At 46.9% G+C, this 24,782-nt stretch overlaps 2 protein-coding genes across 2 annotated transcripts in view; one reads left to right on the forward strand and one right to left on the reverse strand.

Moving 5' to 3' along the window:
• LOC146074562 (uncharacterized) overlaps positions 1-24,782 on the reverse strand; it is a 91,424-nt gene that overhangs the window by 14,218 nt on the left and 52,424 nt on the right. The window lies entirely within an intron of this gene.
• Positions 12,941-24,782, forward strand: part of LOC146074530 (calcium/calmodulin-dependent protein kinase type IV-like) — a 55,604-nt gene continuing 43,762 nt past the window's right edge. Inside the window, exons 1-2 of the mRNA XM_083182745.1 lie at positions 12,941-13,270; positions 14,907-15,052. Of these exons, the coding sequence (XP_083038871.1) occupies positions 14,955-15,052 (98 nt within the window). The 5' untranslated portion in view covers positions 12,941-13,270; positions 14,907-14,954. The remainder of the gene's footprint in view (positions 13,271-14,906; positions 15,053-24,782) is intronic.

The raw sequence follows: 24,782 nt of genomic DNA on the forward strand, positions 1-24,782 counted from the left end.
TTCGCTACCAAGCATTCGGCTCCTTCCCGCAGGAGCGCATAGGGTCAAGGGCCATAGCATGCCTCCGATGAGATCCGGCGGGGCAGGGACCCCCCGGGTCATCGCTATGCTGTCACTTGCGGTGAAACCTACAGAATGCCAGTCCTGCCAGAGGCGCAGGGGGGGGCATTACGTTCCCCTCGTACCGGGCCACAGATATTGACACGGTCATTCCCCCAGTGGGAGCCTGGGTAAAAGTATTAGGGCAAAGAAAGTCATGCCGCGGGCAGTCAGTATTGGGAAGTTTAAATTCCAGTTATTCGTAGATGCCGCAAGGGCCAGAAGCTGCGGAGCTGATGGTCCACCGGAAGAGCGGTGGGCGCTGAGGGGAAACCCTAGTGGGAGGCCATGGAGCAGCATGGAGCTATGCCCAATAGTTGTGCCAGCAACAACTTGGGCAGAGAAGAGCTCACCAACAGACTGAGTCAGTCTGGCGGGCGACAATCGGGCAGTTGTTCAGGCGGTGAACAGCCAGCAGGTAGCAGCACCGCCGCTCATTAGGTGTCCTGGTAGTCGGTCGCAGCATCCCGGCACAGCACCAATATTAAGTTTAGGCCAAAGGAAGGCGCCGGGAGTGGGAAACGGTAGGGAACGTATTATCCAGCCGTAGCTAGGAGCACGCAAGGTAGCAACTCCCCATGCGAGCGCAACAGAACATGGAGGGCGTACAAGTCTGCCCAGTGAAGCTGGATTCAAGTGAAGGGCAGCTGCAGGAGGTAAGCTTCCAGGCAGCGGCTTGCCTGATGATTCTAAAGGGGAAGAAGGCCGCCAAGGCCTGGGTGAGCGCCATGCGGGCGGCCATAGGTGTGTCGGGAATCTAGATTAAGACAATGCAGAGTCTTTTTCAGTGCAAGCAATAATAAGGGGCAGGACATGGAAAAAGGCAAGCATTCGAGCCTCGACATCTAGGGGTAGATATTCATGCTAGAAATGTCGACAATCCGGCCAGGTCACATTCAGTGAAGCAGCACAGGGGCCTTTAGCGGTGCATGCCGGGTTACCGAGCCCCTAGCAAGAGCTAAGCTCGCTGTGGGGATGGCGGTAGCACAAAAAATGTGGCGGTAAGCAGCAGCAGGGGCCAGTGCAAAGTGCATAGACACAAAACGGATTGGGAGGGTAGAAGCTGGGCGCAGCCGTACGGGTGCAACGTGGCAGCTGTACAGGCGCAACAAGGCCTCGGCATGCCCGGGGCAACCGGCCCCGACTACATGGAAATCAGGCCGCCGGGTGAGGAGCAATGCCGGTGCATAGCAAGGGCTCCCCCCCGGACAAGCGACAGTTTGCAGCAATTCCAAAGAGGGCATGTTGGCTAGCAAATCGAAAGGTTTGGCACACAACTCAGGCAAGCTATATGTGAGGCCGGTCATCAACAGTGCAGCACAAGCGTGCCGGGTAAGCACAGGGCCCAAAGAGGAGAGGCATGTACGGAGCGGTGGCCATTCCCGCATGAATAGGGTGGAGGCCAGGGCTGCAACTAGACCATATGGTCAGCAGCCTGAACTAAGGTATTTTTGGTCAGACAGGTGCACCTGTCGCTGGGCGATAGAGACCCGTTCGGCAATGCACGGCAAAGGTGCCGGGGGGCTAAAATAAGTGGAGGCGGCAGGGTGGGGGTTTTTCGGCCCCTGGGCAGGTAGAGGGGCCTCAGTGGCGGGAAGAAGCAGTGCGCAAGGCATCGGGACAGGAGGAGCCAGCTGAGGTTTGCAGATTCACCCTCGGTCGGGCCGCACGCCAGGCTCCAGCTGTCGACGGCGGGCCAACCGGCTGCGCGCCAGCCAACGGGTGATCGGCGGGGGCTGGCTCACAGGTAAGGGGCGTAGCCAAGGGCCTACAGCGTAGGCGGGGGGCACGCCCCGCGGTTTAAGTCAATGTAGGCCATTGACAGGTTTCTTGCCTTGCCCACTGTTCTCTGTCCCTACCCTGCAAAAGGTAATTAAGGTGTGGTAAATAAACTGTGGCCAATGATTCAATCCCACGCATTGTCTCTGAGTATGATTTCGGTTGGGGTTGGGAGTGAGGTTACACGAGGGACACAGCACACAGCCCTTTGCACCCTTAAGGGAGCGCAGGCAGCCAAAATGGCGCACGGAGCGGCATAGGGGGGCGGGGCAGTGGCGTACCGCAGTCCGAACGGCATGAGGGTCAGGGGGCAGGCAGGTATGCCTGACCCCCCCCCCTTTTCACACCGGGCGCTCCGGCCAGCCAGTCAGGGAGAGCAGGGGGGAGTCTGGCCGGGAGGGGTTTAAATAGCCAGGCTAGTGGGGGAGGCAGCATTCAGCACAAGCAGAGCCAGGAAGCAGACCCCACCCACCCATCCCATCTAGGATTTATAGGGTCCGGGACCCATAAGGTAGCAGGCATTTAAGTTGTGTGGTATGTAATGATGTGATCTGTAATGGTGTGATATGTACTGTATTATTCAAAAAATAAATGAATTAAAAAAAAAAAAAAAAGCTAAGTAATAAAGGTAACAAGTAAATTAACGGGATCATGTATGAATACATTGGTGTTTCAAAGGGAATGTATTGTATTCAAGAAAGTGTTGAGCGGGGGTTGGGTAACCAGCTATAAAGGGAAAAGGTTTTAATGTTATGCAATATTGTCACAGTTGAGTGTTGTAAGCATGTCGCAGGGCGGGAAGAAGCAGTGCGCAAGGCATCGGGACAGGAGGAGCCAGCTGAGGTTTGCAGATTCACCCTCGGTCGGGCCGCACGCCAGGCTCCAGCTGTCGACGGCGGGCCAACCGGCTCACCGGGTGATCGGCGGGGGCTGGCTCACAGGTAAGGGGCGTAGCCAAGGGCCTACAGCGTAGGCGGGGGGCACGCCCCGCGGTTTAAGTCAATGTAGGCCATTGACAGGTTTCTTGCCTTGCCCACTGTTCTCTGTCCCTACCCTGCAAAAGGTAATTAAGGTGTGGTAAATAAACTGTGGCCAATGATTCAATCCCACGCACTGTCTCTGAGTATGATTTCGGTTGGGGTTGGGAGTGAGGTTACACGAGGGACACAGCACACAGCCCTCGCACCCTTATGGGAACAGTAGAGACAAGCTACTAGTATCCATCAAAGGGGGAGAGTCCCAGCTTTTGGAATATACCCTCAGAAAAACTCTATGTCAAAAAGAACCTGAAATATCTGACTGGGGAGAGCAATTAACAGGCTTGGATAGGACCACTGCTTTGAAGTCAGATATCTCCGGTTCCCAAGGTCCGATTTTAAAAATTCTTGTACTCATGGAAAGAGGGGATCCTCAGCTTTTAGCTTCAGGCCCTTAGACTCCTGGGGGGTTTCTGGGTACTCGGAAACCCCCCTTCCCCTGCGTGCGCTACTGACATAGAGAATCAGACTCAAACCTGCATGTCGCCATGTGGTTTTAGAATATCAGTCTCTCATTCAGATCCCATACCATACTTATGTCTTTAATAGTACATTTGAAAAAGTTTATAGATGAATTTTTTGTTAGATTGCAGCGCTCAGCGCCTGTCTCCGCATACACTGCTTAGTGTGAGACTTACAGTCTTCCCTTTCCCCCTTGCAGCCAACGTAGTTAAGCGTCACCCTGAGTGACAGGTAGCTTAAGCGAATAGCAGGGCAGAGACCCCTGACCCTGCTGGCAGCGTTACCCTTTCCTGTGAGGAAGTCCCCGCGTTAGAGTGTGCCTCAGATCGTGTGTGACTCCGTCCATGCTGTTTGTAGCTCCACGTGCACCGGAGCGCATAGGAGCAAGCCCCCGCTGTAAACCCGTTACCAGCGTGACCTTTTGCACAGGGAGATCAGTCATCATTGGCAGCAGCGAGACTGGGAGAGATACCGCAGCGTAAACCAGCAGACTGTCATTTACCCTGCACGCGCCAAAACGCTACAGCTAAGTAACAACCAGAGACTGTCGTTACCAAATGTACAAGTTGTATTACTGCTTGAAGTTAACACATGAAGTACTGTTGTAACCTACAAGCCTGCCACTTGAATAAACCCTTCAAACTGGTTATATCTTCTAAGTGTGAGGTCTAACAACCACACTGCACGTACTTATATACACTCTGCCAATAGGTTATGGGCCCAGCACGTCACGTGCGCGAAGATTAACCCCCTGAAGACAAAGTGCTAGCGCAGTACATAAAAGAACACAAAGGAATTATTTCTAAATTGCCATTTGTGGAAGAGTTAACGAGAATGCACAGTACAGGGCATAGCATGAACTTTCCAAAGCTCAAAGGCTCAGAGAATTACACTACATGGAAGTTCGCTATGGAAATGCAGCTTAAGAGGGAGAAGCTATGGAAAGTCACAATAGCCCCAGGAGAAAGTCCAAACCCAGAAGAGGTAGACAAGGCCATTGGCACAATAGGCCTGGCTGTGGAGCAGCATGTTTACTCTACTATCTGTGGGAAGGAGTCCGCTAAGGACATGTGGACAACTCTACAAGGTGCTTATGAAAATAAAGGCTTAATGAGAAGGATAAGTCTGAGACGCACACTGTATGGAACAAAATTGAATGCATGCAAGGACATGAACGATTATATTGATAAAATACTATCGATAGCTCAGCAATTGGCGTGTGTAGGAGCAAAAGTGGATGAGGAAGAAGTAGCAATGGTAATGCTGCAGAATTTGACAGAGGAATTTGACTTTCTGGTTGTCGCACTAGAGTCAAATGAGACCAAGCTTACAACTGAAGTTGTGAGAGCCAAACTACTACAGTTCCAAGAGAGAATCCACAAGGATGCCATAGCTGAAGGTTCTGCCTTAGTAGCAAAGGGTGCGAAACCCAAGAAATGCACATTCAAATGTTATGTGTGCCACAAAGTAGGGCACAAGGCTTCAGAATGCAGGCTGAAGAACACTAGTGACATGCACAAGCGGCATGATAAGAAGAACGAGTCAGCACTAAATGTAACAGACAAGCCAAGGAGGGATCTCTGGTACATGGACTCGGGAGCTTCTAGACACTTCAGCTGCAACAAGGAGTGGTTCAATTCTTTAACACAGTGTAACCCCACAACAGTTACCGGGATTGGTGAAAAGATCCTTACTGCTTCAAGTGTTGGGACAATCACAGTGAGACTAAGAATTGAGGGACAGACAGTAGTCACAGATATCCAAGACGTCCTGTATGTACCAGAATTGGGAAGTAACCTCATCGCTATCAGCGTACTCGAGGCAAAAGGCTACAGAGTCCAGTTTGCAAAGGGCAAGTGCATGGTGCATAATGAAAGAGGGACTGTAATTGCTTCAGCAACCCGATGCAACCAACTATACGTCCTAGACACAGATGAATGTGTAGCTTTGGCAGCCTCTGCTGAAAATGAGTCCATGGAGCTCTGGCACAGACGTTTGGGACACTTAGGATATGATAATGTCCAGAAATTAGCTGATGGGATGGCAACAGGAATCACAGTGAAAGACACCGGAAGACCTGTGTGCGAGAGTTGCATAAAAGGCAAGCAGACCCGCAACCCATTTCCCAAGTCAGCAGGCAGAGCAGAAACACAACTAGCTCTGGTACACACAGATGTGTGCGGACCAATGGAAGAGGAGTCAACCAGTGGTTACAAATACTTCATGACTCTCATCGATGACGCCACAAGAATGACACACGTATACTTCATAAAGAAGAAAAGTGAGGTGGTCAAGAAAATTGTGGAGTACAAGAACCTAGTGGAAACTCAGACGGGCCTAAAACTAAAGGTCCTGAGATCCGACAATGGGGGAGAGTACGAAAATGAAGTACTAACCGACTTCCTAAAAAGGCATGGCATAAAGCATCAGCTGACGATGGCCTACACGCCTGAACAGAATGGCGTAAGTGAAAGGGCGAACAGAACAATCGTTGAAAGAGCACGAGCGATGGTGAACGATGCTGGCCTGGAGAAGAGTTTTTGGGCAGAAGCTGTATCTACTGCAGTATACCTGAAAAACAGAACACCTACAGTGGCCGTGAAGGGAAAAACCCCCTTAGAGGCCTGGTCTGGGAAGAAGCCAGACATCAGTCACCTCCGTGTCTTTGGGAGCAGAGCTTATGCACATATACCAAAAGAGAGAAGGAAGAAACTTGACCCAAAATCAAGACAGTGCACATTGCTAGGCTATTGTGAGGAGAGCAAAGGGTACAGGCTCTGGGATGCAGAGAACAGACGTCTCCTGAAATCAAGAGATGTGATATTTCAAGAAACAGCATCACCCACAAAAGCAAAAGAGCAAGAAAAGCAAGCACTAGTAGAGGTATGTGAAATAGAAAGCATACCTGCAACAGAAAATACTGAAGAAGGAAGCGAACCAACTAAAAGAGCTTCTGTGAGAAGAAACAAGGGCATACCAGCCAGAAGATATGAGGAAGAATATGCGAATATTGCTTTCAGTGAACCTCAGAGTATTCAAGAAGCGAAAGCGTGCAGTGATTGGGCGAAATGGAAATCTGCAATTGACACAGAGTTATCAGCACTGAGAGAGAACGATACTTGGACCATAGTAAATAGGCCAAGCAACCGCAAGACAGTCAAGAACAAGTGGGTCTTCTGCAAGAAGTTAAATTCAGACGGAGAAGTTGCCCGTTACAAAGCCCGTCTTGTTGCTAAGGGATACACACAGAGATCCGGAATTGACTATGGGGAGATATACTCACCTGTTGCGAGGTATAACACTCTCAGATTAGTAATTGCAGTCGCCACTTTACAAGACTTACTGCTATACCAATTAGACTTCGATTCAGCGTTTCTAAATGGAGAACTACTTGAAGAGATCTATATGGAATCACCAGATCATTATGATGAGAATGAACTTCAGACAGAGAAAGTGTGTCTTCTGAAGAAATCCATATATGGCCTAAAGCAGAGTGGTCGTTGCTGGTACATAAAATTGGACACAGTACTGCTTGAAATGAATTTTATTAGATCAGAGACTGACCACTGCCTTTATCACAAAACTCTGGGAGAAAAGTTGTTCATCATAGCAGTCTATGTGGATGATATACTTATAGCAGGTCACGAAGATCACATCACAAGTGTAAGAGATCAACTGAAACAGAGATTCAAGTTGAAAGACTTAGGTCCAGCCAATCATCTGTTGGGCATGAGGATTGTTCAAAACTTGCAAAAGGGAACAGTCACAGTCGACCAACAAACGTACATCGAGGCAACAATCTTGAAGTATGGGATGGCAGACTCCAAGTCAGTGAATACACCAATTGACAAAAGCATCAAGATTACAAAAAGTATGTCACCAACCACACAAGAAGAAATAGAGGAAATGCAAGATGTTCCTTACAAGAACGTGGTTGGAAGTCTTATGTATGCAAGTATTGGAACTCGTCCAGACATCACTCATGCAGTCAGTCGGGTGAGCCAATTTGCAATAAATCCTGGAAGACAACACTGGATCGCAGTGAAGAGGATTCTGAGATACCTAAAAGGTACAAGTTCCTTGAAATTAAAATTCGCCAAGACAAGCAATTCAAATTTGAAAGTCTTCTGCGATGCCGACTGGGGAGCAGATGAAGATGATCGTCGTTCCCACACCGGTTACCTGTTCACACTGGCCGGAGCAGCAGTTAGTTGGGCGAGTAGAAAACAACCGACCGTTGCTCTCTCAACAACCGAGGCCGAATACATGGCTCTTACAGAGACATCAAAAGAAGCACTCTGGATCAAAGAGACTTTGTGTGAGTTAGGTCTACTTTATGAAGAAGAGACTATCAGTATCGCATGTGATAACAGGGGAGCAATAGATCTTTCCTGTACTACCAAGCACCATGGAAGGTCAAAGCACATCGCGATAAGACATCACTTCATCAGAGAACTAGTGGAGAACAAGTCCATCGATGTTGAATACATTGCAAGTGAACAGAATGTCGCTGACATGCTTACTAAAGGACTGTCGGGAAACTTGCTTACTAAGTTCGTGAAGGACTGTGGACTTGTCTAAGTTCAAAAATGTTGATTTGAAGTTTTTGATGTTCTGAATGTCTTTTTTTCTCTCTAACCATATTTTCGGTTACAGGTATTACAAAAGGACAAAGCATTGTATTGAGTTCTTTTATGTAGCCGAAGACAGCCTTAAGCGAGGGGGAGTGTTAGATTGCAGCGCTCAGCGCCTGTCTCCGCATACACTGCTTAGTGTGAGACTTACAGTCTTCCCTTTCCCCCTTGCAGCCAACGTAGTTAAGCGTCACCCTGAGTGACAGGTAGCTTAAGCGAATAGCAGGGCAGAGACCCCTGACCCTGCTGGCAGCGTTACCCTTTCCTGTGAGGAAGTCCCCGCGTTAGAGTGTGCCTCAGATCGTGTGTGACTCCGTCCATGCTGTTTGTAGCTCCACGTGCACCGGAGCGCATAGGAGCAAGCCCCCGCTGTAAACCCGTTACCAGCGTGACCTTTTGCACAGGGAGATCAGTCATCATTGGCAGCAGCGAGACTGGGAGAGATACCGCAGCGTAAACCAGCAGACTGTCATTTACCCTGCACGCGCCAAAACGCTACAGCTAAGTAACAACCAGAGACTGTCGTTACCAAATGTACAAGTTGTATTACTGCTTGAAGTTAACACATGAAGTACTGTTGTAACCTACAAGCCTGCCACTTGAATAAACCCTTCAAACTGGTTATATCTTCTAAGTGTGAGGTCTAACAACCACACTGCACGTACTTATATACACTCTGCCAATATTTTTTAATTCATACAGAATGCAAACAGTACAGATTTTACTGTTATTTCAATGTGGTTTTTAGCATGTGTGGTATAAGTACAGTAAAACCCCATTGGAAAGCAATGTACATAAATAAATAATTAATACAAAAATGAGATAGCACAACCTCTCCACAATTCTTCAACCAGACTGACAGGGTTGATTTTAACTAAACAATCCCCTCCGCTAGAGTCTGATGTTTACTAATTAAAGGGGAGATTTATCAAAGCTTGGAGAGATTTAAAGTGGAGAAAGATTAAGAGGGTTATTCTATGCTGATCGATTTTGTGCGAATGCACGTGGCGATCAATTATCGAATGACTGTGCATGCGTATGGATTGCAGTAAGAATGTGTGAGGCCAAACAGCAACAAAAGTCAGCACATTTTTTATTCACAACCCGGCTGCAGTTTGTTTGACAGAAAGTCACCGTTTGTGGGTGGTAACCGGCCATATGTGGAGAGTGTCAGGAAAAATGCAGGCGTGCCCAGGTGTTTTCAAGGAGGGCATGTGACCTCAGCCCCGGCCTAGATCAGCCTGTTTCTATCGCAGAGTTGTGAAAGGGTCTGGGTTACACGCAAACTGCACAGACTGGAAAAATCGGTACTCTTTACCTAGATGGGCGCCCGTCGCGGTCATCGCGGGTACATTTATGTCTGCCCGCGACGCGACCGACGCGATGCCCGCGATTTCCCATTGAAACCCATGTTAAACATGGAAATCGTGTCGGTCGCTTAGCGGCCGGCCATAAATGTACCCGCGATGCCCGCGACGCGATGCTCCCGATTTACCATAGGAATCAATGTTAAAAGGCGCGATGGACCCGATTTTACTGTTAAATGGCTCAATGGACCCGATTTGGCCATAGGAATCAATGTTAAATGGGCCACAGAGCCCATTAACCCTTAAATGTCCCCCCCAATTTTTAACGCCACCCCACGATCCACGCCAACCCGAAGCGTGGCAAGCGCAGCGAGCCCGCGAGGGGCGGCGGTACGCGTCCTCCGACCTTTTCATGCCCTACTATCCACTAGGGCGTGGAGTGAGAATATAATAGTGTGGCGAGCGCAGCGAGCCACCGAGCCCGAAGCGTGGCGAGCGCAGCGAGCCCCGCGAGGGGACGCGGATACCTTCACAGTTATACGCGTCCCCTCGCGGGCTTCACAGGTGTCCGTGGCGACGCCGACACCTGTGAAGCCTGCGAGGGGACGCGTCTACCTGTGAAGGTATCCACGTCCCCTCGCGGGGCTCGCTGCGCTCGCCACGCTTCGGGCTCGGTGGCTCGCTGCGCTCGCCACACTATTATATTCTCACTCCGCGCCCTAGTGGATAGTAGGGCATGAAAAGGTCGGAGGACGCGTACCGCCGCCCCTCGCGGGCTCGCTGCGCTCGCCACGCTTCGGGTTGGCGTGGATCGTGGGGTGGCGTTAAAAATTGGGGGGGACATTTAAGGGTCAATTGTGCCTATTTGGGCTCTGTGGCCCATTTAACATTGATTCCTATGGCCAAATCGGGTCCATTGAGGCATTTAACAGTAAAATCGCGGTCAATCAGCCTTTTTAACATTGTTCCCTATGGGAAAATCGCGGTCATCGCGGTCATCGCGGGCATCCCGATTTACCCGCGATGACCGCGATGACCGCGATTTTTACCCCCGACGACCGCGATTTCAATCGCTGGCGCCCAACTAAGTAAAGAGTACCGAAAAATCATTAGATGCTGAGTGGGTTGTGAATGGATTTGCAGCTGGCAGATTTTTGCAAGACATTTGCAGATTTGGGGTGGGATATCACTTAGTCTGGGCAGTGACGTCTGATTGCAGGGCTCTGCAAAATCGTCCATCAGTGATCAGGTCTGAATCAGGCCCTAAGTACCAACCAATCAGCTTTGGTACTTTGTGCATGCGCAGGACCCTTTCTGCATGTGCACAAATAGGTCCTGGTATGTAATACACAGCACTCCAGCATCAGATTGTGTGGTGCCATTTTGTGGGTTGGAAGGCAGTGGCGACAAGCTCCAGTTGGAAAAACTGAGGCATTTGTCTGCCATTTAGTAGCAGGGAAGAGGCTAGACTCTGTGATGAGCGGCTTGTGCAACACCATGGGTGCTGCAATCCGTCCTCGATGGTAAGTCCAATGATCTTATGATGCATCTTAGGAAGCTTCTGCTTGTAATAGATGCCTTCTGTTGTATCACCATATAGTACATCCCGGATTAAAAAAATACCAGGGATTGACCGCCCCATTTAGGGCTATGCTGGAAATTGATCCCATGACCTCAGTGCTGTGATGCATTAATGCTCATCAAAACATCATCCATGCTGCCCATGAAAAGTGGCTAAAGCAATTACAGAAGAACACCATATTCCTCATCATGTAAGCTATGTGAGTAGTGGGTATCCTGTCACTTTTCATTTTACTCATGTGTCTTATTTTCATCAGAATCAACTTTATTGGCCAGGTATACTTGCGTATACCAGGAATAAGATTTGAATTGCTGTGCAACAGCCAGGGTAGGAACAAGTAAACAGTGACAGTACAGATATGTAACACGTACAGATATACACTAGATGTACCCTGGGGAGGGTAACGCACAAGGACAGGGGAGACATGGGGAATATATTTTGACTGAGCTGCAAAGTAGACAGCCATCAGCAGCGCCACTTGGTCATTGCAACAGCCAGGTAGGTAACACATAAACAGTAACAGAACAGATATGTAACATATACAGGTATACACTAGCTGTACCCTGGGGAGGGTGATGGACAAGGACAATTGAGACACAGGGAACATATTTTGCTGAGCTGAACAGCTCCTAGGCTCCTCCTCCTTTGGGGGTTCTTCCCGTGAGGGCAGCTGTTGGGTTTTCCTGGAGGTTGTGTTGATGGATGGGCTTCGGAGGTCGCTGCTTGCGGAGGATGCTGCCGTGGATCTTGCAGGCTGGGATGCAGCCCCACTGGGGTCTCGGGTCTCCAGGCCAGCGGGGTGTCCTCACATCTTTCACTGGGGGTTGCGTCCATGTATTGTGAATCGCACATTGTAACCCATGTAGTGAGACCAAGATGGCTGATTAACTTGTTACTTTATTTTGAAGTATAAAAAATGCATGATTCTGATGAATTAGCAATGATCTCTCCTAGTATTTCTTATGTCTTCAATTATGTGTCATCTTTTCCAGACTTTGCCTATTCTGCTTCGTATAATCCTATGTAGCCCACCTAAAATGGCTATCTCCAATGGATCTGTTGTGAGTAAGATGAATAATCCTTGGAAAATGGCTGCAGCATCTTTGAATTATATTCATGGTTTCTGTATTTTATACAAATCTAAACATAATTTCTGTACAGTGCCTTGAGTTCTATTGGAGAAATTGATTATTTCTCATAATTTCTCCAGAAACTCCTCTTATTTGTATTGTCACCTCAGTTTTCAAGTTCTAAGCCTGCAGAGCTCACACCTTTTCCTGTAATTCATCTAAGATGACCTCTTATCCTCTCCTCGCCACTGTATTACTGTCGATAACCATCTCATTCACTTCACCAGGCCTCACTTCTGCCTCTTCACCTTTGAAAACTATAGCAAGGCATGCTGGGATGTGTAGTTTCACAACAGCTGGAGGGCCACAGTTTAGACATGCCTGGTAGGTGGTGTCATGTCTGTGTCACTGGAACCCCTGCCACAGCCCAAAGTTATCACATGTCCCCTGAGATATCAGCAATATAATTATATTTTTCAATTCAGATATAAATGCAACATCTTATTAGTATCACATCTATAATTAATATGATTGTGGTATAGAAGATCTATAGTAGGTCAACCCCAAATGGTTGACATGCATTAAGTTGACAGGTATAGTAGGTCAAAAGGTACAAAAGTTCATCAGATAAAAGGTTGACTGGCTAAGGTCAACAGGTACAAAATGTGAAGGGTCAAATGTCAACATGACAACAAATGATCCATGCATGTTTTTTCTGCAGGCTTGCTTGCACGTGGTGAAGAATGAACTTGGAGGCGGGGATTTGTGTCAAATATGTAAAATTTTAGATGGACAGTGTTTCATAGTACCCTGTTACAGATGAAGCAACAGTAGATGTAAGTAATAATTGAGTATCAATTATATAAACATTGCTGAAAAAGCCAACCAACATTGTAGCTCAAGTTTAAATCTTAACACCAGTTATGTACACTGGAGGGCACCAGAGCTCTTAATTCAATTCTCACATACAGTATGTCATGGGCAAGGGAGGAGCACTTTAAGGGTGTGTAGTGATGAAGATGTGCTGTTTTCTGTTCTGCTGATGAGATTGTTACCCCTAGGGAATCAGTAACAAGTGGCTAAGCTTGAAAAAAAATAAAAAAATACAAAATGACAATATATTTATGAAAAAAACTGGTTCTTGAACTAGAAGAAAGAAAATATGCAGTGGATGCTCACAGCACTGAATGGGTAACCTGTTGTTGAGAGCTGTAGTTCTCCTTTGTTACGTCACCTTACATCATACTCCTTGGATATGTACCATAACTGCCTTAGGAAATAAACTGAGCAGGAGAAGCAAGTAAGTGTTTTACTCATTTCAGGAAACAACTATTTTAAATATAATCTTTCATCAGTTGCTTTTATTTGACAATTAATATTAGCTAGACTAATGTAGGAAGGTTAAATAGCTGTTGTTTCCAATGGAATACACAGATACAGTACGGCTATTATACCCACCAAAGTAGATTCAATGTTCAATGCCGTCTCTCTCTCTCTCTCTCTCTCTCTCTCTCTCTCTCTCTCTCTCTCTCTCTCTCTCTCTCTCCCTCTCTCTCTCTCTATAATATATTATAGTATTGTGCAACATTATCTGATGCTAGATGGGATTACGTTAAAAACATCTATAAATAAACTAGAAACAGCTGGAAGAAGGAAACACCAGTTAATAATAATAAAACCAATGAATACACTGGCCTTATTTGTTCCATACAGGAGAAAAATAATCAATATATCATAACTTTCAAAAAATACAAAAAATAAAGAGGTAAAAAATGTTCTCTGGGCTGCAATATAGTTTGAAATAGGAAATGAGTTTACTATAGAACAGACAAGATGGCCCAAGGTGCCAAAAACCTGCAAATTGTAGTTTATCAGTATATAATACCAAACACAGTTTTAAAAGAGTAACGTTATTGTAGTTTGTTATTGGGCACTGCCACAGAAAATATAGTTGTGTTGTACAGTATATCGTGGCAGAATATGTCAAATATGGGGTGTTTTTCACATAACATTCAGGTAAAATTTTACATTGATGATACTTATTATATATCATAATTGGCTACTTTCGCGGAATGTCTCAGATCCTTGGAGAGCTCTCCCGGGCTCCATGGTGGATAGATCTGCTTCCCAGTCCTGGTTACTTCTCTACCCAGGGACTTAATGATGCAATATGCAGTGAATAATTATCCCATCTTGCTGTTGCTAATTGGCACACATCACACCATTGATTAATGGGAGAACGTGAACTGATGATGCAGTTAAAGGCACCACATACCTGGATCTATCCTCTGGATTAGAATGTAGGCAAGTATGCTTCACATGCCTGACCACAAAACTTATAACCAAAACTCAATTTGATGCTTTATGAATGTCGATTTAGAACACAAAATAATGTAGATATACAGTAAAAATATACCTTCTACATAAGTAATTTTGTATTTTAGGGTTCATTGTCCTTTAATTGATTCTGGACAGTTAACACAGAATGGGATCATTGGATAGACAGCAGATAGGTCTACAAGCATTAGGTCGACACCACTAGATCGACATGCTGGAAGGTTAACATGGGGTCGACATGGGGTTTTTCACAGGTTTTTTGTTATGAATGGCAACACAGTCGACATGGACACTGAAACATAGCATGCGAGAGAACGCAGTGCTAGGTTTCAGTGTCCATGTAGACTGTGTTGACATTCCGGACACAAAAGTTAAAAAACCCATGTCGACCTTCCCCATGTTGACCTAATGCTTGTGTCAACCTAATGACTCTGTCAAGCTAACCAATGTCGACCTTTAGTCACATCGACCTTCCTGCATATCGACCTTCAGTCATGTTGACCTAGTGGTGTCGTCCTAATGCTTGTCGACCTAGTGATCATTTCCCGCTAACACTGATCTACAAGTTAATTAGGAAATTATAATTTTTTCTTCTTCAGGTTGGATGTTTCCGGCAGTCACTGCAATATTTGGGACTGCATATAAAAATGCCATCCTACAACCCAGAAGATATGTACTGGATAGAAGGATCTCAACGAGAAAATGGACTGGAACATTTCTACACACTGGGACAGGAACTTGGAAGGTACTGTGCAACTCACAAATAGTACATTGATTGTTTGCATCTTCTAATACAAAGCACAGACAGACGTTAGAATCCAAATTTCAATTTAGGCAATTTGTGGGGACGATTTACTAACTTGGACCAGCAACCAAGGTGAGTATCTCTACCCCTTTCACACCAGCCAGGACTCAGGGTTGAACCCGTGAACAACCCTGCTCAATAGCAGGGTTGAAATCCCAGCAAATTTTGCCGGGATTTTGGCCCGGGAACCTTATACACCAGTGCTAGTCGTAGGTTGTTCCCAATCCGTGAATTTACAGTAGGCTAGTGTGAAAGGGGTATAAAAGAAGGAAAATAACATTATGGAAGAGGGCCCTGCTTGTAAAAGCTTACATATTGGAGCAGACAGATAGGGGTGACGCACATGGGGTAGACAGTATGCATGGAACAGAGAGTTAAGGTGAGTTTTGGCTGGGTATGGTGAAGAAGTGAGTCTTTAGAGCTCATCTGAAGTTTTGTAGGAAAAATCTGAGGGAGAGAGGTAGAGAATTCCAGAGGTAGGGAGAAGCACGGTATCTCTCTCCAAGGCTTGCTGCAACTCCCAAATGTGATACTGCTTAGAATTCTCATATACCTGTACCAAGGATTTCTCAGTATAGTCTCCTTTAAAAATCTAATTTACAATTTATTTTCCATAATTAAACTCTCATTTTATCTAAAATAATAGACTAATAATAGGTAATTCAATTAGCTGTGGTAAATTACCTGGTGATAATAGACAGTGCTGTTGGGGATGTTGTTTCACCTGCCCAGAGGCAGGAGAATCGAATCCCAGATAGGTGTTGTGTGCGGCTGCAATTAAGCACAGGGATGCAGGAATTAGGGTGTTTTATAGCAAATTGATTGAATTGCCTGGAAAAAAAAAATTGGGCAAACAAATTTTAAAAAAGCCCCCAATCAATTGAAATCCCACCGAGTTAAAATAGGTTCCACTAAATATAATAAGAAGGAAGCATTCCAGGTGGACACAAAAATGATATTATTCTGATGATCTAGTCATAAAATATTACACAAAACATTTCCTCACAAACAGCTTGTCAAAGCTAAAGTTCTATGGTATTCCAAAGCTAGTGTTCATGATACCTGGAGCGAGCAGAGAAAAGTACAGGGTCAGTAGACTTCTCAGCACCCTAGGAAAAGTATCAATCTACTGGCCCCCTCACCCAACCCCGTACTGCCACCGGTTCCCACTTTCAAGTCCCTCAAGTGAAAGTGTGCAGGTAGCATCTTAGAAGTCCCAAACCCACCACCTGCATTAAATACAAGGATGTATTTGACATAGACAGGGATGTCTTCCTTATAGACATCCCCCCTCATGTATTTGCCCTCAGCAGCTGCCTAAAGCGGCATGTTGGTAGAGCCAGCCCTGTGAAAATAGATGGACTTTCCAATATTCCTCTATGCTAGATAGCTAAAAAGAGACTACAATTGGGGAGCAGAAATTAAAACATGGAACTGCCTTGTAGCTGAGTCATGGAAATGGGTGGAAATCAGGAAACATAAAAATCATTTAACTCACTTTCTTGAGTTTACTTTTTTATGTGTCCTGTATGCTAGACTTTCTCATGCGTAGAAAGGAAACTTTAATGTTTCATTAAAAAAGACTAGGAATATGAAGCTGTTTGCTAGCTACTCCCTAGTTGTTGGTCTGTGCCTCTATATTCTTTGTTTTATTCAAATATGTTACATATACCCCAGGATATGACTGTTCCTATTTAAGCTCATCTCACAAAACAGTTAGATATTTCTGTTACGTTACAGTTCCCCATATCCAAACCGCTTAGGACCAGAAGTATTTTGGATTTTTCTGTATTTGCATACCATAATGAGATATCTTGGGGATGGGACACAAGTCAACAAACAAATTGTACTTATGTTTCATATATATACCTCATACACAGAACTTGAAGTTTGATTTTATACAAAAGTCATTTTTTGGATGAAACAAAGTTTGTGTACACTGAACCATCAGAAAGTAAAGGTGTCTCGGTTGCACTCAAAAATATTTTGGATATCAGAATTGCACCTGTACAACAAACGGAATTGGACAATTCTAGAAGTTGGACCATAGCTTTGACTTTGGTTAGGATTTTATCTTAAAATGCGAATTTGGAATAATATTAGTATTACTTAAATGTCCCATCCATTCAGGACTCAATCCATGATTGGCGATAAGGGAAAAAGGCGATTTTAAAATCCAACAGCACAGAACAGAACACCAACAGCCTTCTTCCTAAAGTCCACTACCATCTCAACGGTTTTGAGTGGGTTGAGCTCTAGATGGTTGTTGCTGCACCACCAAACGGTCCACTTCTTGTCTGTAGGCCGATTTGTCCCCATCCTTGATAAGGCCAATGACGGTAGTGTCATCCGCGAATGGTGCACCTTCAGTTTCTCTTTCAATGGTCCTGGTGACACAGCTCAACACTGGGATGTAGGAGGGTCCGAAGGAGCCAGGCACCTATCCTAAAGCTTTAGAGGGTAGGCTCCTCCCCTACTGCATCCCTGGACTCTTCAGTTCGTGTTAGGTGCCCACTGGAGTGGGTGCTATTCTAAAGGGCTGCAGGAGCAGCCGAAGAATTAGAGTAGTTAGGGGATTTTTATTATTTTATTAACTATTACCCTAGCTAGGTAGGCACAGTGTGAGGATTTTCATAGTGAATCCTCACACTGCTAGCGCAGCAGGAGCTGACAGAAGCGCGTCCTGTCAGCTATCTGTGCACAGGGTAGACGCTGTCTGGTCTCCCTGTGCTGCGCTCATAGCCTCTATTAAGAGGCTGCCTGGGCTCCGGAGTTGCCTGAAACCGGCTCCACAGTTAGGTGGGGATCATGGGGGACAGGCGCTCCGTGATGGCGGCGGCCATTTTATGCGGAGCTTACACGCTGAGCTCCTGACTGAGAGGACAGCAGCGCTGTGACAGGCATGTTCCAAGTGGTCCCCAATTGAGGGGGAGACACTGGAACAAGGAAATCCTACCTAAGGAGCGGCTAGCTGGGGGTGGTTGGCGCCAAAAGGTCACGGACCCCGCAGCAGCAGGGACTTTGGTCTCTTCCTTCACTCTGACTTTGGCGCCTTTCAGAACGCTTGCAGCGGAGCTGAGCTGGCGAATTGATCCTGGCAGAGTGACTTGGATTTCCTGGGCATCGCTTCCCCGCAGAGAAACCTACAGACAGCTAAGTGACTGGGTGCATTGACTTTGTATAAGCGCTTGTACAATTGTTTGCACTGTGTATACTGATAGATATACATTTATCACTTGCATCATGTCTGAGCATCAGGCTGTGGTTTTGGGGGAGGGAGCCCTTAATGCACTGAGCGCGTGCAATGTTTGCACACAAAAGTTTGTCCCTGAGCAGATGGCCAAGGGGGGCTTATGTATTACTTGCGCTGATGTGAGACCCATGGGCAGCGATCCCCATAGGGCAGAGCATATGGAACCTGCGTGGGCCAGGGCCCTAGGCAGGTCAGTAAACGCTTTGGTGCAGCTTTTGGACAGGCAGAGTGATGGGCTGGTAGATTCACAGAGACCTATGCCATCATCTCAGCAGTCGGTTGGCTCCTTGCCTCTTACCCAGGCAGATCCTGCACTTATCCAGGTGATGCAGGATACTGCAAAAGGGATTAACAGGTTCAGTGAAATGCTGGACAAAATGGATGATGTGGCAGGGACCCCTAGAAGGTCTTATGCTTTAACTACTGTGGTAGATGAAGAGGAAGGAGAGTATACTGACATCCCCTGGGATCAGGGTGATGATTTGGAAGAGAGCTCTGCTGCTGGTATAGAGGATCTCATTGTAGCTGTGAAGCAGGCTTTAAAGCTGACGGTGGAGGATAAGACTCCTGTTAAAGGTGTTTTTAAGCGACAGCGGAAGGAGGCTGTTACTTTTCCTTCAGATGAGGGGTTACAGGAATTATTAGAAGGAGCTTGGAAAACTCCGGATAAGAGGCTTCAGATGCCTAAGCGATTCCTTAGTCTGTACCCCATGCCAGAGTCTCATGCGGAGCTCTGGGAAAAGGTCCCAGTGGTGGACGCTTCAGTGGCACGTTTGTCCAAGGCTACTGTATTACCAGTACAGGGCGGTGCAGCTTTCAAAGATTCTGTGGATAAAAAGCTGGAGGGAAACCTCAAAGCTATCTTTGAAGGGGTAGGGTTTACCTTACGGCCCCTTATTGCTTCAGCCTGGGTCTCTAAGGCCATGATAGAGTGGGCTGGTGAATTATGCACCATGCTGCAGGCTGACCCTGGTGCATTACTGCTTGCAGAAAAGATTAAGGCAGCAGCAGAATATGCAGTGGAAGCAGAGGAGGAAGCTATTAAAATGGCAACCAGAGTGTCCACAGTCTCCATTAATGCCAGGAGAGTGCTTTGGCTTAAAGCCTGGGAAGCAGACAATGAGTCCAAGAAGGCTCTGGAAACATTAGCCTTCAAAGGAAAGGTACTCTTTGGTACCGAATTAGAGGAGATTATAAAACAGGCCACAGGCGGCAAAAGTACATTCCTGCCGGCCTCCTCAACAAAGCAGACGTCCAGATTTTCTGCTTTTAAGCCGTCCTTTCGGCCCTCCCCTAGAGGTGGTGCGTCCTTTCGAGGACAGTCTTTCAGGGGAAGGTTTCAGCCCTCTAGAGGCAAGACACAAAAGTCAAAATTTGGCTCTTTTCACAAGAAGCCTGCCAATAAAGGAGAGGATAAACCCTCTGCATGACTGTCAGGGGCTTTGCCCGACAGTGACAAAAGTGGGCGGGCGTCTCACGCTCTTCAGGGACGCTTGGGCCTCTCTAGACCAGGATGCCTGGGTGTTAGACATCATAACACAGGGTTACAAAATCCCTTTCAGAGGGCCACCTCCGAAGAGGTTCATTCCCACATCCTTACCAAAGGAGGCACGGCTGCGTACAGCTCTTGTGAGAGCAGCGCACTCCCTTTTGAAAAAAGGGGTGGTGACACTAGTCCCCAAGACAGAGTGGAAGAAAGGCTTTTACTCCACGCTGTTCCTGGTGCCCAAACCAGACGGGTCTTTCAGACCAATACTAAATTTGAAGTCTCTAAATGTTCATTTATGGGTAGACCATTTCAAAATGGAGTCTCTACGGTCAGTACTCCTGAGTCTGGACCAGGGAGAATTTTTGGCGTCCATGGATGTCCAGGACGCATATTTGCACGTTCCTATACACCCGGAACATCAGACCTTGTTGAGGTTTGCCATAGGAGACCTGCATTTGCAATTCCGGGCGTTACCCTTTGGGCTAGCAACCGCGCCAAGGGTATTCACAAAAATAATGTCAGTAATGGCGGCGGTGCTGAGGCTCAGGGGAATCACAGTAATACCCTATTTGGACGATCTCCTGTTCAAAGCAGAGTCAGCAGCCATGCTGCAGAGTCACTTGGCAGAGGCCATCAGTTTTTTGCAGGCTCACGGCTGGATTTTAAATTTGCAAAAATCTCAGTTGGTACCGTCACAAAGGCTCCAATTCTTGGGAGTCATACTGGACACCCATCTTCATCGGGTATTCCTCCCGGAGGTAAAGGCCAGGGATCTGGTCACCCTAGTCCAGGAGATTCTCAGGGCTCAGAGCATTTCAGTATGGAGGTGCCTCAAGCTCCTGGGGAAGATGGTGGCGTCATTCGAGACGCTTCAATTTGCCAGGTTCCACTCTCGGAGGTTCCAATGGAACATCTTGTCAGCTTGGTCAGGAAACACTTTGACCATGAAATCCGAGATGATAGTGCTGTCTTCGGACACCCGAGAATCTTTGAAATGGTGGACAGAAGTAGATTCCCTTCAGTGGGGTCGGTCATTACAGACCTGGGACTGGTTGATAGTAACTACCGACGCCAGTCTCAGGGGCTGGGGGGCAATAGTCCTGGATCTCAGGCTTCAGGGCCTGTGGACGGCAGAGGAATCAGCGTTACCAATCAACATCTTGGAGCTGAGAGCTGTCTGGAAAGTCATTTCCTTGGCGGGAGACAGGTTACAGAACCTCCCTTTGAGGATTCAGACCGACAATGCCACAGCTGTGGCGTACCTGAATCACCAGGGAGGTACACGCAGCAGATTGGCCATGTGGGAGGTATCCAGAATCTTCCTATGGGCGGAACAGAATGTTCCAGCTGTATCGGCTATATTCATCCCAGGAATAGAGAATATAGAAGCCGACTTCCTGAGCAGGGAGGAGCTCAAGGAAGGGGAATGGAGCTTACACCCTCAGGTGTTTCACCAAATCACTTCGATGTGGGGAACTCCGGATGTGGACCTGATGGCATCCAGGATCAACCGTCAAGTGCCCAGGTTCTATGCCAGAACAAGGGATCCACTAGCGGAGGCAGTGGATGCCATGACTATTCACTGGCAGGGAGATCTCCTTTATGCATTCCCACCAGTACCAATGTTACCGAGACTTCTGAAGAAAATACAGGGGCAGAAGGTTCCAGTGATCTTAGTGGCCCCAGATTGGCCAAGGAGATCCTGGTACTCGAGGCTTCAGAGGTTGTCTGTGGACTCATGGCGTCTACCTCTGAGACCAGACCTTCTAAGACAAGGCCCTTTCAATCACCTGGATTCAGATCGATTGATTTTGACGGCCTGGCTATTGAAACCGCCATTTTGAAAAGAAAAGGGTTTTCTGAGGCAGTAGTACAGACTATGATAAAAGCCAGAAAAGCTGTATCTTCGGCAAATTATTATAGAGTCTGGAAGACTTACATTCGATGGTGTGAGAGAAGAAAGGCTCATACATCTCATTTTAAGCTATCAAGAATGATGGAATTCTTACAAGATGGTTTTTCATCGGGCCTAAGCCTTCAGTCACTGAAGGTGCAGATCTCGGCCTTGTCCATCTATTTCCAGAAAAAGATAGCCATTTTGCCGGAAATTCAAACTTTTTTACAAGGAGTATCCAGGTTGAAACCTCCATACAAGCAACCAGTAGCACCTTGGGATCTATCACTGGTTTTGGAATGCCTTCAAAAGGCACCTTTTGAACCTTTAAGGTCGGCTGACTTTAAGTTTCTTACGTGGAAGCTAGTGTTTTTGTTAGCAGTAGCATCTGCTAAAAGAGTTTCAGAATTGGGAGCTTTGTCATGTAAATCTCCCTTCTTAATTTTTCATGATGACAGGGCTGTTTTAAGAACAGTGCCTCAGTTTTTACCGAAGGTGGTATCTACCTTCCATTTAAATCAGGAGATTGTTCTACCTGTGTTTCAACCCCCAGAGGGTTCTAAGAAAAGGGACAAGTTGAGAACTTTGGATGTTGTGCGTGCCTTACGCATATATGTGGACAGAGTGAAGAGTGTCAGGAAGACTGACACATTGTTGGTATTGTATGACGTACACAAAATTGGTTGGCCTGCATCTAAGCAGACTATTGCTAGGTGGTTGCGGTCTATGATAGCATTTGCTTACACCAAAGTGGGTAGACCAGTACCGGCCAAAATAAATGCGCATACCACCAGGTCAGTTGCCACCTCTTGGGCGGTTCGACATGGGGCCACAGCTGAGCAGGTTTGCAGAGCTGCCACTTGGTCATCTGTTCACACATTTGCCAAATTCTATAGATTCCATGAGTTCGCGTCGGAGGACGCATCATTCGGGCGAGCAGTGCTGAGAGCTGCAGACCTGAGCGTACCCTCCCAAAGGACCGGCTCTGGAACGTCCCAGTGTTGAGCTGTGTCACCAGGACCATTGAAAGAGAAAAAGGGATTTTTGTAAGAACTTACCGTTCGAATCCCTTTCTCTGATATGGTCCTGGTGACACAGCGATCCCTCCCTTACGCTCAGTAAGTATGCCAGAATTTCATGATGTTCATGTTAAAATGGTGAAAAGTTAACAGTTTCTGTTATAAAATGTGCAGATAATGTGCAGGTGTTTGTACTGAGTTAATGTATTCCAGTGGCTTTGAAAGTTGAACTGAAGAGTCCAGGGATGCAGTAGGGGAGGAGCCTACCCTCTAAAGCTTTAGGATAGGTGCCTGGCTCCTTCGGACCCTCCTACATCCCAGTGTTGAGCTGTGTCACCAGGACCATATCAGAGAAAGGGATTCGAACGGTAAGTTCTTACAAAAATCCCTTTTTTTGTGGGCTTTTCTAATGAGGCCAAACCTCCAAAAACCACCACTTTCAGAGGTGTTCTGCATTCTCAATATGCACAGAAGTGGAGCACAGCTGCCGGTAACTGCCACATAAACCCAGCAATCTTCTTTTTGCAAGGGACACCTCATAGTGGAAGTGTGTGCATATGGTATTAATAAACACCGGTATGCATGTGATATAGGGCTGGATGTATTATGTTGAAGCTGCAGTACCTGATACATCCTACTCATACTTGCCTACTTTAAACTTCACCTCTCTAGGAGTCCAGGAGAAGCCTGGAGAGGAAACACGTCAGGGGGGCGGGGCAAGGCTGACATCACTTGGCCCTGCCCCCCATGCTGGAAAACTCTGTGATTCGCGGGCCGCGGTGAGGGGGCTTAAATGACCTAAAATGCAGTGATCGCGTCATTTAAGCCCCGCCCCTTCACCAAGGACCCACGATTTGCAATAATTAAACCAGCGGGAAAAGGGGGGAGCGGGGGCTATGAATAGAAAGCGGGAGACTTGCCCACCTTCCCGGGGGGCCGGGAGGTGGACCAGATTTTCGGCCATACCGGGAGGGTAGGCAAGCCTGATCCTACCCAGTAAATCCACGTGCAGTGCTGTGTCTATACTGCAGAAGATGTGGAGGTGCTCCCAGAGTGTTCGTGTAACAAAGATCAGCTTCAAGAACAGGTTAATTTGGTCGCTAAGTCACCCTATACAAAATAAACAACATGCTGAAATGGTTTCTAGAGTCCCTGGTGTAAACTATAGCCTAGTACTGTACGACAGATTAACTGTATTTATTTGAATTTAACATTTATTCTACATTGTAGTCAGTGTTCACAGTGGCCCTTATTCAGATCTGATTGCAGTACAAATTTGTTTGGAAAATGGGCAAAACCATATGCACTGCAGGTGGGGCAGATGTAACATGTGCAGAGAGAGTTAAATTTGGGTGGGGTGTGTTGAAACTGAAATCTAAATTGCGGTTTAAAAATAATGCAGCCAGTATTTACCCTGCATGGAAACAAAATAACTCACACAAATCTAAGGCTATGTACACACAGGGGCGACTATGTCTAATATCGATTGCAATATGGTCGCTGAGCGACCATATTGCCCGCGATGGGAGTGTGCACTGGCGATATATCGTCGGGTGCGCGCTCCCGTTTTCTCCCCCGTAGTGATTGCTGGTCGCAGGAACATGCTTCTGCGACCAGCTGATTTCCACTGCCAGGCTCACCAATCATCTCTGGTTGCTGATGCAAATGGGACACTGAGCGATATATCGCTCATCGCGAGCGATATATCGCTCTGTGATATATCCCCCTGTGTGTACGGGGCTTAACTCTCTCTGCACATGTTACATCTGCCCCGCCTGCAGTGCCCGTGGCCCTTATTCAAGTTGAATCGGACTGATGCAAATTTCGGACACGCACCGAGTGTTCTTAGGCCCGCCTACTGTACAGATCGCTCACACCGTCCGAATGCGGTAAGATGAGGAGCAAATGGATCACAAATGGATGTTTCATGTGAAGACCTCCCCCATTCTCCGACGGTCGCCAACCATGGAATGATGGACCGAGTAGTGAGGCAGCCCCGAGTGCTCCAGACCTCT

The sequence above is a fragment of the Crinia signifera genome, chromosome 1, assembly GCF_055691185.1.
Source record: "Crinia signifera chromosome 1, ASM5569118v1, whole genome shotgun sequence".
Taxonomy (NCBI): domain Eukaryota; kingdom Metazoa; phylum Chordata; class Amphibia; order Anura; family Myobatrachidae; genus Crinia; species Crinia signifera.